Consider the following 16,691-nt stretch of genomic DNA (forward strand, 5'->3'; position numbering starts at 1 on the left):
CAGTAGTTCTTCACGTCTACAAACCTATCTGTGAGTTGTTGTTTTCCAAGCTATAGTGGCCGAGGATTTTGGTTTGAGGTCTTTGATAGAGTTTGTCTCTAATAGCAGTTCTTTGGTTTCAAATATTAAGTCAGAAATGCTAAAACTAATCTTACCTCAATTCTTCGGCTACTGTAGTTCATATCAGAAATAGAAAACTCTACAACAAGAAAAAATAAAATAATTAGATATTCTTAGTAATAGAGTGAACATGGAAAGTCTTAAGCCAGAGTTGGAGATGGAGTAATCTTGTTGCTAAGGTTTGAGGAAAAGTTGAAATTAAGAGTTTTTCAAGTTGTGATCCATATGAAGGTGGGCATGGAATGATTACAAAACACTTAAAGCTACCACCACTGAAGGGGGATATGGTTTTATATATAATGTTGTATTTTATATACAGTTGACCCTTGAACAACATGGGTTTGAACTGGATGGGTACACTTATATGTGAACTTTTTTTGATAAATACAATACACTACTGTAAATATATTTTCCTTATTCTTTTAAAGATGATTTTATTTATTTATTTATTTATTTATTTATTTATTTATTTATTTATTTATTTATTTATTTTAGAAAGCAAGAGGGCAGAAGGAGGGACAGAGGGGGAGGGAGAAGGAAAGAATCTCAAGCAGACTCTGTGATCAGCATAGAACCTGATATGGGGCTCAATCCCATGACCCCGAGATCATGACCTGATCTGAAACCAAGAGTTGGATGCTTGACTGAGTGGACCCACTCACGCAACTCTTATAATTTTCCTAATAACATTTTCTTTTGGGGAGCCCCAGTGGTGCAGCAGTTTAGTGCCACCTTCAGCCCAGGGTGTGGTTCTGGAGTCCTGGGATCAAGTCCCACATCAGGCTCCCTACATGGAGCCTGTTTCTCCCTCTGCCTGTGTCTCTGCCTCTTTCTCTGTGTGTCTCTCATGAATAAATAAATGAAATCTTTCAAAAAAAAAACTCTTTTCTCTAACTCACTTTATTGTCAAAATACAGCATATAATACACATACAAAATATGTGTTACTTGGCTATTTATGTTATTGATTAGGCTTCCAATTAACAGTAGACTATTAGTAGTTAAGTTTTTGGGGAATCAAAAATTATACATGGATTTTCTACGTCAGTGTCCCCCACATTGTTCAAGGGTTAACTGTAAATGCATATTATATATATGTATATATATAAAGCATTTATATATATACGTTTATGTCTGTATATTTATAATTACATTCATATTAATAATTATACTTCTATTTATGTTTATGTCTTTATTTATATTCTGGTAGGAAATGCAAGCTTTTTGGATCAGAGAACAGAGAATTTATTACAAAGCATCATAGCAACAGCTTCCCACACCCCAATTCCACGGGGCAACACAATGAGCACCAGATGTTTACCCGTGGGGAAGCACCACAGAAATGAACCTTATGAAACTCAGAACTTATACAGAGTGATTGGTACTTTGACCTATCTTTCTCTCCCAAGAAACAGAGATCTTTACTATGAAAAGTAAGCAAATGTCTCCAGGAGAAAGGGAAAATGTATCTCTGGGTTTTATTATCCCAGAATGTAGGCAAACAGCTCCTGAGGAAATAAATGTCTGAATCTCTCTGGAGCAATACACTAACTCTAATTCCCAAGACATGTTTATCATTCAGTCATCTTTTAGCCTAGTTTCCTAGTGCTTTTTTTGCTCATAAAGCCTGGACCACCATACAAAAATTGCCTTTTAACAGTTGTTTGAACTTAAACATGGGGTAGAGATCATAGATGGAATTTACTAGGTAGTGTAAACCTAGTTGCTGTCCTTTTACCAAAAAGTCAGAATGGTCCCTAAAGCCCCACCCACCACCACAGCTTGACATTGACACCAAAAGCTCCCATGTGTCCAGCATCAAAGCAGGTCACATAAATGGATGAAATGAGACAGGGACAGTGATGAGCTGAAATTGTATGCCAACTAAAGAGACATTCAGTGCGTGGTTCCAAGTGATGCTGTTCATTCCAGACGGATTATCTAGTACTGTTAGATTCTCCAGTTGTCAAGAGAAGCCAGAGACCTGGAGATTTTATGTGAAATTTCCCTCCCATTCCCTTTATTTAGTGCGTTGAAGGTCAAAAAATAGGGCAGATCATTTTGGCTGCCATTTTGAAATTTGACTTAGAAACAGACCTCTTTAAAATGTAACACAGATAAAGAAGACATTGGCAGGTGAAAAATGGTACCTAAGAAAAGGATACCAATAGAAGGGTTTTTTGTTTTTGTTTTTGTTTTTTTGTACCAATAGAAGGGTTTTGAACATTCCCCTTAACCACAAGCTAGCAAAACCACCTCCCCCAATTCTTTATGCATTTGTTCAACAAATATTTATTGAGCGCCTAATAAGTAATTGATACCATCCCAGAAGATAGCAATGTAGTTGTGAGCAACAAAGACAAAATCCTTGCCCTCTGAGAGGTCATCATATAGAGGTTGAAGTTTCCCTGTTAAAGAGAAGGAAACCACAAACATATACTTGAGACGATGCTACAAGTTAATACCAGAAATGCAACTGAATATAATGTATAATTGGTGCATATGTATAAACTGATTTAAAAAAAGAAAAAACCCTTCTGAATATTTGGATAAATATTGTCCAATGTTGGTCAGCGATAACATGAGGTAGAAAAACACTCAAACATTTCTGGTGAGAATGTCGAGGTGAGATTTTGCCAGTAGGTAGTTCGGCAATACATGTTGAAAACCTTTTACAATGTGTATAGAATTCTAGTTAAAAGATCAAATGTTCCAGCTTTTCTCCATCCCACAAACATCACTAAAATGATAGTAAAGGAAATGAAAAAGGAGTAAATAAGAACAACAACAACCACAAAAGCCCAGAGGATAAGACAGCAAATAAGCAAAGTCAACAAAATTTTAGATAGTGAAAACTTTATGGATGAGTAATAATTGATTGTCAGCCTTTTCTGTTCTGCTCAGTGCCTGGGTGGGGGAGGGGGGAATTCAACAAGAAATAAGAACTCCAGAAAGGAGCAGGAATTGAAGATACCAGCAGGTATCTGAAGGTGAGGATGACTAGTCCCCAGATTCTCTGTCCTGCCCCACTAATCAGGAAGTGCTCTTCTCTGTTCCTGGCAGATGGCTCGAAGTTTACTTTCTGGAGAGTCTGGGACAAAGATGCTAAGGAGCTAGGTATAGCTGAGAGCAGAAACAGGGTGTTGGAGTGAAAATAAAAGGATTAAGTGGAAGCATGCATACTGACAGCTGAGTCCCAGTCTTTCAACCCATAGTCAAGGGCTTGGGTTATCCCTATCTAGGAAAAACTAACCAAGAGAAAGGCCTATCTATGCACTCTGACAGTTGGGGAATCCCTCACTCAACCATCCAGGTCTCTCACTGCCCATTCAACAAGTACCCTGGGGCACACAGCACTTTTTAGTGCCAAGAAATAGAAATAACCAAGGAACAATGGATGTGTGAGAAAAAGCCTCTAATGTGAAAATACAGAGAACAAAACAAGTAGAAAGAAAAGAGTTCAAAAGAAACATAGAAAATGAAAAACTATCATTAGTATACTTTATGCACTTTTTCTTAGGAAGCTATTGGAAATGCACCCTTCTAAAAACCCTACCCTGCCAGTTTCTCTACTATGCGATCTCTCTTACTGCAATAAACCAATGAATGCACCTTGATGAACTACAAGTTAGTCCCCGAAGGCTTAGGCCAATTGGTTTGGACAGTGGTAAGCAAATATCAAAGACAGCATTGTCCCAAAGGGAAATGCTGGCACCAGTGCTGCTATCAGTAAAAAATTCTTGGGCCAGAGAGAGTGGCAAACTCAAATCCTGGAGGAAGGCATCTTCCATTTAAGCCCCCAAAATTCCCACAGGTAAACATCAACTAAATATGAGTTCATGGTAACAATTTTTCAAATATTCAAGAAAAAGATGATAGAAAGATAGATGATAGATAGATAGATAGATAGATAGATAGATAGATAGATAGATGATAGAGACAGATAATTTGCTGGCAGAAAAATAAAGGGATCACTATAGTTAAATGAACTCACCTTCAGATTTTCTTTGCTGTCCCTTCAGAAAGTGAGGAACATCTTCTCTGGCTACAGATGTGAAAATGTTTGGTTCTAAGCAAGGTCTTGGCAATAAAAAGCCCACATTCTCATCACAGAGCTCCTTAGAGCTTCCCTGTTTCTTCAGAAGTAAAGGCCCCATGGTCAGCATCTTTGTCTGGAAGTCCACCATCTCAATTTCATTTGGGAGAGAAACAGAATGCGCTCGTGCCCATTCTCCATGCACTGGTGTTATCTGACTAAAAGGGGAGGAGGACACAGTTTCATTCAAAACTCATACCCTACGTCTTCTGGATCTCCACTTCTCAGTTCAGCCTGATGTCACCAGAAAATTGGAGAACTATTTCCAAATGGTACTGGTGAGTGGATGAACTGTATTCTTGAAAGGACAAGACTCTCCACCCTCCAACTCGTTCCCCACTTCATTTGCCTTCTGCACTCCACACTTTAGTTTCCCCAGTCCCTATTTCCTTGAGCAGAGAAATCAGAGAGGCAAAGTGCAGGCATACAAGGATGCACTCTTTTCCTTTTCTGAAGATATTAACCAGTCCAGAACTTCTCAGACTATCCTTCATAAAGGACCAGTTTTTAAATTTTCCAATCCATTGTGAAATGAAACTTTTGTAGAACTTTTGTAATAAGAGTGGGAATTACTTTAAGAATAAAACAAAAAACCAAGACCATGAAAACAAACCTGCATTTTTTCATTATTAGATCAGTGAACCTAAAATTACTCTGTCAAATTGTAATACAACTTTTTAAATGTTTACATTTTTTATTCTGTCCTGACTTCATCAAGGACTGGTAACCAAAGGACTGCAGAATCATACATTAAGTGGCAGTGCTGCAGAGTCAGGAAACTATGACCCATTGGCCAATCCAGCCTTTAGTCTGTTTTCATAGTTTTTTTGGACCACAGCCATACCTATTTGTTTTCATATTGTCTATGACTGCATTCAAGCTACTATTGCAGAATTGAATCATTGCAACAGAAACCATATGATCCATAAAGCCTAAATTATCTGGCTCCTGCCACAATAATATTTATCACAACCCCTGCTTTAGAATGTTTTGTGGAGGGCAAATTACCAAAAATGTAGGTTACTACACAAGTACCACTTCATACTTAAATTTCAGTCTAGCCTTTCAAAGAATATTCCTTACTTGTTTTCTTGTAAATCTTCTTGGTTCATTTCTTGGGGATAACTGACATCTCTTGGAAAAGTAACAATAATCTCAACACCTATAGAAACACATGACAATCATAAAAAGAAGAAAGTAATGAATTCGAGTGGCAACTCGGAACTGAGTGTTTTATTTCTGGTTATTTAGCTGAGTTTTAATAATTGCAGAATGTGGAATAGAATAGAAGGTCCAGAAATAAACCCACAACTATTTGGTCAATCTATGACAAAGGAGGCAAGAATATGCAATGGGGGAAAAAAGACAGTCTCTTCAACAAATAGAGTTGGGAAGAGACATGCAAAAGAATGAAACTGGACCGCTTTCTTACACCATACATAAAAATGAACTCAAAACAAATTAAAGACCTAGATGTGAAACTGAAACCATAAAAATCCTAAAAGAGAGCACAGGTGGTACTATCTCTGACTGTGGCCACAGCAACATTTTTCTAGATATGTCTCTTGAGGCAAAGGGAACAAAAGCAAAAATAAACTATTAGAACTGCACGAAAACAAAAAACTACATAGCAAAGGAAACAACAAAACTAAAAAACAACTTAGTGAATGAGAGAAAATATTTGCAAATGATATATCTGATAAAAGATTAGTATTCAAAATATATAAAGAATTTATACAACTCAACACCAAAAGGCAAAGAATCCAATTTAAAATGGGCAGAAGACTTGAACAGACAAGACATACAAATCGCTAAGAGATACATGAAACATTCAACATCACTGATCATCAGGGAAATGCATATCAAAACCACAATGAGATATCACTTCATACCGGTCAGAATGGCCAAAATCAAAAACATAAGAAGCACGTGTTGGCGAGGGTGTGGAGAAAAAGGAACCTTCTCGCACTGTTGGTGTAGCCACTGTGGAAACAGTATGGAGTTTCCTCAAAAAATTAAAAATAGAACTACCTTATGATGAAGTAATTACACTAGTGGGTATTTACTCAAAGACTACAAAAACTATTCAAAAGACTATTCAAAAAGACATATGCACCTCCTATGTTTATTGCAGCATTATTGATAATACCCAAATTATGAAAGAAACCTATGTGTCCATTGATAGGTGAATGGATAAAGAAGATGTGGTATATATATATACACAATGGAATGTTACTCAGCCATAAAAAAGAATGATATCTTGCCATTTGTAACAACACTGATAGATCTACAGAGAATAATGCTGAGTGAGTCAGAGAAAGACAAATACCATATGATTTCACTCATATGTGGAATTTAAGAAACAAAACAAAGGGAAAAAAGAGAAAGAGAGGCAAACCAAAAAACAAGACTCTTAACTATAGAGAACAAACAGATAGTTACCAGAGGGGAAGTGGATGGGAGGTTGGATGAAACAGGTGAAGGGGATAAAAGACTACACTTACCATGATGAGTAATACACAGAATTGTTGAATCACTATGTTATACACCGGAAACTAATATTACATGTATGTTAACTAACTGGAATTTAAATAAAAACTGAAAAATATTTACAGAATGAATATTAACCTGGGACTTAGGTTTAGCGATCTATCTAGCATTTGATAGATCCTAAATAAGTGCTTAGAAAGTAAAAAAAAAAAAAAAAAAAAGTGTAACAGAACTATCCAGGTATAAAACAAAGTTTTATGATGAGCAATGTTTTCTCTCTGGATGGAGAAAACAAAGTCTCCTTTTGTAAAGTACAACTACAAGTTGTACTACAAGTGACACCTACTTCACAAAACCATTGTGAACTTCATTTTTTTTTTTTGTAAATGAGGTGGTTTTTTTTTTTTTTTAAAGATTTCATTTATTTATTCATGAGAGACACAGAAAGGAGAGAGACAGACAGAGGGAGAAGCAGGCTCCATGCAGGGAGCCTGACATGGGACTCGATCCAACGTCTCCAAGATCACGCCCTGGGCTGAAGGCGGCGCTAAACCGCTGAGCCACTGGGGCTGCCCTCGTTGTGAACTTTAAATGGGGTAATTTATGTTGCCCATGGGAACTTGCTTGTATATGAATTTTTGTCAACTCCTAACTGATTCCATGGAATGAATCCCAGTATAACCCTTAAGACAGAAAGTTCCAGCTTGTAGAATCAATGCTTGCTTACAATATAAGGTGTTAATTCCACATTTAAAAAGCTAGTGTGGGGCAGCCTGCGTGGCTCAGCAGTTTAGCACCGCCTTTAGCCCAGGGTGTGATCCTGGAGACCCAACATCGAGTCCCATGTCAGGCTCCCTGCATGGAGCCTGCTTCTCTCTCTCTCTCTCTCTCTCTCTCTCTCTCTATCTCTCTCTATCTCTATCTCTATCTCTGTCTATCTCTATCTCATGAATAAATAAATAAATAATATTTTTAAAGTATATGCCAAGCCTAACTCTTTGTGCTGAAGATACAGAAATAAATAAGTGCAACTATGACTTTAGTAAAGACAGCAAATAAGAAAACAAACACTGTGATAAAGTGTACACATGGTGTTGTGGGAGCATAGAGACATATCTTTCCAAAATAACCCTCTACTTATCCCAGTTTTCAGTCCTATCTATGTATTTCTCAGGGCCATTTAGTGAATCTCCCTATGCCTAGAGGAGTTATGGTTTTAATCAGCCCCACTGACGGAATGCTAGGGAAGAAGTAAAACAGAGAAGATAAAAGAGAGGTATGAATCAGAGAGATCTGAACCTACGTCTCTCCTCTGTTCCTCATGGGAGATCTTGGCAAAGTTACTGAATAATATACCTTTGGTTTTCCTGATGTTTTCCAAATATGACAACATGATTGCATGTTTTCTAATAAAGTAGCAAGGAGCACATCTCTGAAAATGAGGTTTCCATGGAATGGTCAATATATTTTAAAATTTTTTTCAAAGATCCTACCACCACACTATCAGGACAAAATGAGAGGCTTGGGATTACACAGCTGGAAGGAACTTAGAGATCATCTGATCTAAGCCTTTCATTTTATAGACAAACTGATAAGCATGAGGTTGTGTGATATGCTCAGGGCCACTCTCATACTAGAAAAGAAGGTGGATTTTTTTTTTTTGGAAGATGGATATTTTCATAATGTCTTTGTAGTCATCTTTGAGTGCAAAACCTAGCTGACACATTAAAGTGAGAAAAACATGATACAGCATACATTTCTAATAATGAAACTGTCAGGGAAAAAGGTATTCTAAACAAAGGCTAAGTTAGTAGTTTGCTGTGGGAGTTGGAAAACTGTGCAGAGTATATTCATGTGAACACAAGAATGTGAACATTCTTAAGAATGTACTTTTACAACTTTTACAATTATTGAGAACTAATAAAACCAGAATGTTTTTAAGCAAATTTAATGTGTTTCAATAGTATGTTAATTGGTTGATTTCTTTTTCAAACCAAGAAACAAAGATATTGTAGGCAAGTATAAGAAATTCCTGCCTTTGTGGGAATTGTTCAAAGCTAATGGTCCCATCCTAATTGTTGGTCCTAAATGAAGTGGAAAAGGATCATAGAACGTGCTGACTCTGAAATCAGCTGGGAACATATAAATGTACTCTCTTTTGTCTCTTGAATAGTGTGAATGGTCATGGGAGCCTCTGAGCCTACCCTGTGGGCCAGAAGAGATGATGCATTGTCACATGTAAAAGTGAAACCCTTATGTGGAGTGCACATTTCCACATAAGAAGAGAGAAAGTAACTCCGCCAGAAAATGTTACAGTAGAGAGAAAGAAACTAAGAGGCAACTTTTAAGTATAGCCAGAAACATAATTTCACAAAAGAGGTGAAAATGATATTCGAAGTGGGAAAATGATCATTAATTTGTTAGCGTTAAGCCATTATTAAAATGAAAACTGAAAATTGGTTCCATCTAATTCATTCAGTGAATAAAAATTATTGTCTCCAGGAGAATCTTACTTTCCTGTGTTTTCTGCTTATTGTTTAATTGTTGCATATCAAAGTTCAAAATATTTTGACATCCTGTCCACATTTTTATAATTTCCTATATCATGAATCTCAACACAGATTTTTTTTAAACTACATTTTCCAGTGTCCTTTGCCACTGGAGTTCAGAAAGCCAGCTTGAGAGACAGATTCACATGAGTTACATGAAAAAAGATAAGACAGAGTCGTATTTGCTGATGTTTCCCAGCAGAGGGATGAGTCCCCAAAATTGATGTGGGAGCAACATCCTGGTTGTAGCAGAGCAGCATGATTTGGGGGTGAGTAGCCAGTTTTGAGATAGTTACCAGAATTCTTCCTGACAATCAAACTTTTGATTTCTCCTTTGAACAGACAGAAGTCTGTTGACCTTTGGCTTTTCAATGGTCTGTGGGCTTTCTAGGATTTTTTTTAAGACTACATTTCTAGCTCAACTAGAGTCTGTTATCTGCAACTAAGAATCCTTTTTTTGGGATCCCTGGGTGGCGCAGCAGTTTAGCACCTGCCTTTGGCCCAGGGTGCAATCCTGGAGACCCGGGATCAAGTCTCACGTCGGGCTCCCTGCGTGGAGCCTGCTTCTCCCTCTGCCTATGTCTCTGCCTCTCTCTCTCTCTCTCTCTCTCGCTCTGTCTCTCTCTGTGACTATCATAAATAAATAAATTTTTTTTTAAAAAAGAAAGAATCGGGATCCCTGGGTGGCGCAGCGGTTTGGCGCCTGCCTTTGGCCCAGGGCGCGATCCTGGAGACCCGGGATCGAGTCCCACATCAGGCTCCCGGCGCATGGAGCCTGCTTCTCCCTCTGCCTGTGTCTCTGCCACTCTCTTTCTCTCTGTATGACTATCATAAATAAATAAAATTTAAAAAATAAAAATAAAAATAAAAAAAATAAAAAAAATAAAAAAAAATAAAAAAGAAAGAATCCTTTTTTTAAAGATGCTATTTATTTATTCATGAGAGACACAGAGACAGAGGCAGAGACATAGGCAGAGGGAGAAGCAGGCTCCCTGTGGGGAACCCAATGTGGGATTTGATCCCAGGACCCTGGGGTCAGGCCCTGAGCCAAAGGCAGATGCTCAACCATTAAGCTACCCAGGTGTCCCTGCAACTAAGAATCCTGATGAATATACACTGCATCAAAAAATTTTAAGCCTACTGATTTCAGGGGGAAAGTTCTTATTCCATTTATTAAAAGAGTGATTTTACATGCTCAACATGGCTACAAGGTTTGCATCTGATAATTGTTTTAAGAAAATAGCTGATTGACAAATGCAAGAAGATTTTTAGACTAAGGAAAAAGATGAGGGATTTTAAGGGGGACCATAAATTGTATTTTACAAATTACCACCTATAAAAGCCTATAATTAAACCAATGCATGCTCTAGGAATATTAGCTGTTAAAGTCTGCGGGTATGATCAAAACATTATAGAGTTTATATATATCTTAGTGATGCTCCCTTTTGAATGGAATACAGTGAGCAAACAGAGATAAACTAAATGATTAAGTTTTGAATATCTACAAAAATAAGATACTCATATGGCATATGAATAAAGTCTTTATTTATTTTTTTTTTGAATAAAGTCTTTATAAAGTGTGCAAGCACTTGCATATCAACAGCTTCGAGTATGTTGGAAACACATAAATGGATTTAAAGAGATTTATCGATACTTAAGGTGAATACAACGCACAGTAGTGCCCCAAACATTTTTATTTCAGATTTGTGACTTAAAAAAGTAATTACTAAAGACTATCAACTATGAGAAGAAAATCTATCTGAAACATAATTCTTTCTTTCAAGTTTGTAACCCATGTTATAAAAGCTCAAATTTTAAGCAAGAGCTTAATGGAGATGCTACATATGTGCTATGGCTCCTATACGAAAATGTTATATATTTTAAAACTATTAAAATCATAAATTCTCTTAAAAGAATTAATTGCATCTCAGATGGCAAGCCAACTCCAGATTGAGTAGAATAGACAAATTATTTAACCTCTTGGAAGGTGCTTGAGACACAATTTTTCTGAGAGCTCTGCTTTGAAGTGTTCGAAAATCAAAGTCAGACCACAAGGGGTGTTTGGAAGAGGGCCAGGATAAGGGCCAGGATATTTTCATTTTAATTAGGTTTTTCAGGTTCTGTGGTGTTAATTATTTCAACTATCACTAAACTATTCTCCATCCTCAGCTGGAGAAAGATTCGGAGTGAGTTTGAGAGAGGCAGGAGCTGCCCAGAAGAGGGCAGCATCATATAAGGGGCCAAAGGAGATAGCCTTTGGGACAGCACTGCAGTGTTTGGTTCATGAGGTTGCAGAAGAAAAGAGTCTTAAGAGGATAGCTTCCCTGGAGAGTTAGAAATGGAAATCCGAAAATTGCTGAAGAGAAATCGGAGCAGTGTGACTAAACATTTAATTTAGAAGTTTATAGGTGAGTAGATGACAGGTCATTGTGATCACTGTGGAGACTATTTTCTGAAGTGAGAGCTGCAAATACTTTGTGGTCTGTTAAGTGCAAAGTCCCTCATGGATATGACCAGATAACATATTTGGAATGAGTGTTGTTTCTGGAAAATTCCAGACTTATGTCTTCATGGAATAAAAGGCTGAAACTTGGGGCTTTAGTGCCTTGTTCAGTCCCCCATCTTTTCCTGAAGAGAGAAGCTCTGGAAGAAATGCTTGGTTCTGGAAGAGAGAGCTTCTCATCAGCTCCCTCATGGAAGATTCTGAGAGGAAACAAATGGGGGCAAAAGGTGTTATCAGACAGAAAGAAAAGGGGCAGAGGATGGCTGGCTGAGCTGGGGTGAGGTGAGTCAAGAGAGAGACATAAGAGAGATGGCCATGTGACCAGCAAGTTGACAAGACACTCTGATTGAGATAAGGACCAAAGGATAGAAAGAAAGAAAAAAAAGGACCAAAAGATAGGATTTGTGAATGAGTTTTCTTTACCTTTGTACTTTTCTGTGTTTTTAAAATTCTCTACCGAGCACTACTGAAGTTGGGGTAGTAGGGGGGCGGGGAGTCCAAATGATCAGTGTTATCTTTGGGAACATGTCAAGGACCTAAGCCAGATACCTTCTGTCCTGGGTTGCCAATCTTGTCCATCACCGCTTGGATCTCCTCCTTCACTAACCAATGTGGAATGACTGCAGTCCTCGTCTTGGTCAAACTCCTGCAATATCATGAAATAGCAACTTAGTTATTCAATGTACTGCTTTGTTGACAGAATGATTGTTGATTTTTCTAAGCCAAAGTTTCACACTGTAGATTCCTCTTAAGAGAGGAGGAAGTATTTAGGACTAAAATAATGGGGAAAAAAATCTATCCTCCTGGAGCATCAAGCTCACAGAGATGTGGACATGATTAATTGCATAATGAAAATGAAGATCAAAGCTGAAATCACACAGACACATAGAAATTCAATATTTTATACTTTTATCATGTCAGCGTCCAGGCTACTAAGCTGCCACAAATTCCATCTGGGTGGGTAACTGGAAAGAATCCTTTGGCCACAGCAGTGAACAGCCCCAAAGGAACATGGTCTTTTCCATAATGCCTTCCTGGGGCATTATTTACAATTGGTGGAGGTGGAAATCCTTACCCGGTATGGAAGCTACAGATATAACTCTAGACTGAAAGGAAGCAGCAAAACTGATTAAAGTTTTCACTATGACAGCTTTCTGATCTAATCATGGCATGCAACCTCTCAAGGAAAGAAAAACTTCCTTTTACCCTCTAGAAAATAATCATTATGCTAAAAAATGTGGTTGAAAACCAACTTGATTTATGAAAAGTACTCTTTACTCTAGAAATACAAAGTGTTTTCTTATTAGAATTCATTGTCGATAGGTTCCTTCCTTAGAAGTCGTTGCTGTTAGTGATTTGGCCCTATTTAATGTCTAGCACACTAATAGATGCAAGTAGTAGTTAAAATAACCCCTCAAACCCCAAAAGTTACAACGAGCTCTCTGGCTTCTATTATCCAGGTGAACCACCTATTTAAGGGAATTGTTGGTAAAAAAAAAAAAAAAAAGTCTTTGCCCTAAGCTCAGATGCCTGTCACACAAGTAGGCAGTCTGTCACAAGCCTCTGATATGTCATTTGTTCATTTTCAATCAAGCTTGGGGATCCTTTCCACTTTGTTCATTTTAATTATCACAGAAAATAATAAAAATAAAATCCTCTATTTACACTGCCATTAAAATATTTTAGGTATTCAATCATAATAACCTCATAGTCATACATATTAAGCAGCGGTACCTGCTTTTTAAAGCATTTTCTATCTCTTGGCAAAGGTTGGGTACCCAATCTAAGACCATCCTGGTTGTCAGTGACAAGGAAGAGACCTGGACTGGTTCACCCTGATACTAGACGGTTGTGAATTTCACAGTTTGCTCTTCTCTTCTGCATTTCAAAAATTCTACCACTATGTGGCAATTTTCTTTCTTTTCCCATCCAATTTTAAAGGGGAGCAGGGTACTCTTTTTAGAATATATAGAAAAATAAAAACAGATCTTTGAGAATGCAGTAGAAATAAACTATCACCCTACAAATAAAAAGCAAACACTGCTAGCATAGAAATAATATTTCCTTAGTTTATTTCCTAAATATTTAAAAATATAGTTGCATAACACTCTATCCAGCTTTCTCATGGAAGACAAATACAAATTACATAGCGATTTACTAAGTAAACATTATTATAATGCAATTGTAAATTCTTTCCCTCAACAAGTATCTATCAGAGGGTCATAACAATGTTTAGTAAACCCCATGAGTCTTACAATATAAGCCCAGAATGCTTATTAGGCAATTTTTAATTCTTCATCATCACACATAATGCTGTGAACATCCTTGTAACTAATACTCCAATTTTGTATTTTGTCCTTAGAGTAAATTTCTAGATATGGAATTATTGATTCAAAGAGTATGAATGTTTTTAAGTTGTTTTGCACACAGTACTTTAGAAGTACAGTTTACATTTACTGCTCATACTTTATGAGCGGTGCATGATGATGTTTTGCTACATCTTCTCCCTTTTTAATTATCATCAATTCTTAATAATATATGGAATCGGTCATCTTATTGTTCTTGAATGCATATACTTTGATTAGTAGAAAAGTTTGGAGATAGTTTCACGTGTTTATTGACTGTTGAATTTTTCCTTTTTATATATATTAAACTATTTTATCTATATAAAAATATATACGGTACTTATTTTATCTATATAAAAATATAAAGGTATATATTTTATATATATAAAAGTATATATGTTATATATATAAATAGTTTTTGAGTTTCTGTTCAGATCCTCAGTCCGGAATACTCTATGAGACCTCAAAATATATTTCTACCATTTCATGTAATTATAGTGATTCAATGAAATTTTTATGCTAAACTTTGGGAAATAGCAGCCTTCATATGGAAAGTCTTAAAATATACAACTGGTTCTCCCATCAGGTTCTATCTTGATTAATGAGCTGTGATCAGTCTTAACTGCTCCATTCATTTATTAGTTGGTCCTTTTGGAAAAGCTGAAAAATGCAGAGTATGTATGTGCACACCTACCTACAAAAATCCATGATGATGACTATCATTTACATATATAGTGTCAGACACTCCTCTATGCAACTTACACTTATTAAGTAATTTAATCCTCACACCAACACTAAGGGTAAGAACTTTTGTTTCTTTTTACATACAGGCCCAGAGGGGTTAATCAAGGTCACATAACCAGCCAATGGTAGAGCCAGAAATCACACCCGGACTCTGAAGTTCTTAACCTCTCTGCTTTCTTGCTATCATGAAAAGTTTGAAACAAAGAATCTTGAAAAGAACCAGAAAGAAAAGAATCAATAACAATAAGCAAAATTAAGAGAAAGAATACTCAAACCTAATTTGTAAGTCTGGGGACAAATAAAAGATAGGTGATACCTATAAGTACCTGACAAAAATTTCTGCCATAGAATAAGCTGAAAAACCCTAAACATCACACATACACAAAAGGGATGTAGGGAATAACATATACTTTGAAGGCTATCATGGAAATGAATACTCTAAAACAGGGACAGCTCTGGATTTTCTAATTTCTTTTAGAATGCTAAATATGAAATAATTTAAGATGGACTTGGGTGCTACAAGGAGGACAACTGAAATAATGACATTCAGTCATGAGTGAAGGAGAGAAGATATTAGAATAGCACATGCCCAACACAAATGGATTTCATAAACCACCGACAATGATGCAGGAGATAACAATTGACTGGAGAAAAGAATATAGCATTCTAATCTGCAAACAACAGAATCCCAAACATACAGAAGAGAAAAGAGGCAGAAAAATCATACGTAATTAAATTTGAAAGGAAGATTCTCCTTTATGAAAGAAGATTGAGAGAGGCTGTGAAGTCTCTAAGGGGGCGATCCTACAAGCAAGGCAGCTGCCTATATTCCTAAACTAGAAAAACCTATTGCAGACCCCCAAAAAGAAAAGCAAGCTTTTGTTCAAAGAAAAGTAAAGGATGACCTTGGGTTTTACAATTTTAATCCTAGAGAAAGCACTAGAGAGAAAAGGTAAGTTCAATAGTCAGAGTCTATTTCTTCCTCAGAAATGAGTTCAAAGTTATAATAAGAAAAATACAGAATGAAGGTTCAATAAACCTTCATTTTTAAATTGTGTGGAAAAAGATGTACTATGATAAAGGGATATTTAGTCCTTTACAAAAGAAAATTACCTAAATATACCATAAAAATGAGAAGTAAATGTGTTTTTGTTTATCAATTTTTAATGCATGATAATCACTTTAAAGATTGGTCTGGTATTTTATTTCAATTACTCTGCAATATTAGTAACCCAAAATACGACAGCCTTCTATGTTGTGACAAAGCTGGCAGCTTGGTAGGGTCGCTCAGCCTCACCACTACTAAAATTTGGGTGCTAGATAATTCATCATTGTGGGTGCTGTCCTGTGCACTTTAGGATGTTTTAGCAGCATCCCCAACCTCTACCCACTAGATGCCAGTAGCACCTCCACCCCAGTTGTGACACCAAAAACCTCTCAGAACAGTGCCAAGTGCCCCCTGGAGGGCAAGATCACCCTCTGTGGAGAGTCAGTATACTAAAGTAACTTCGGTTTGAATTTTGGTTTTTAATCTGTTTTAAAAAGTTACAAATGCACAAAGAAAAATATTCAAGTAGTGCTAAATAGGCTGTTTTTAATTTTTTAAATGTTTTACGATTTTAAGAACACCCAACATGGGGCTTGAACTCACAACCCTGAGATCAAGAGTCGCATCTCTACCAACTGAGTCAGCCAGATGCCTCTATGCTATTTTTTGATATTAAAAAATAGAAATAATAGTATTAAAAATAAATGTTGTCATTCTACCTCTCCCATCCTATGCCCTAAAGAAGGCCTGATTTAATCATTCATTTTTTAAAAATTTAAATTCAATTAACATAAAAT

General features: G+C 36.7%; 1 protein-coding gene across 1 annotated transcript in view; it reads right to left on the bottom strand.

Annotated features, from left to right (window-relative positions):
• The window catches only part of MAP3K19 (mitogen-activated protein kinase kinase kinase 19), a 63,042-nt gene that overhangs the window by 15,763 nt on the left and 30,588 nt on the right, over window positions 1-16,691 (bottom strand). The window contains exons 6-9 of the mRNA XM_041739976.1: window positions 12,307-12,403; window positions 5,299-5,377; window positions 4,114-4,373; window positions 156-199 (exon numbers count right to left, since the gene is read on the bottom strand). Coding sequence (XP_041595910.1) covers window positions 156-199; window positions 4,114-4,373; window positions 5,299-5,377; window positions 12,307-12,403 — 480 coding nt within the window. The remainder of the gene's footprint in view (window positions 1-155; window positions 200-4,113; window positions 4,374-5,298; window positions 5,378-12,306; window positions 12,404-16,691) is intronic.

This window comes from Vulpes lagopus, chromosome 24 (assembly GCF_018345385.1).
Source record: "Vulpes lagopus strain Blue_001 chromosome 24, ASM1834538v1, whole genome shotgun sequence".
Classification (NCBI taxonomy): Eukaryota; Metazoa; Chordata; class Mammalia; order Carnivora; family Canidae; genus Vulpes; species Vulpes lagopus.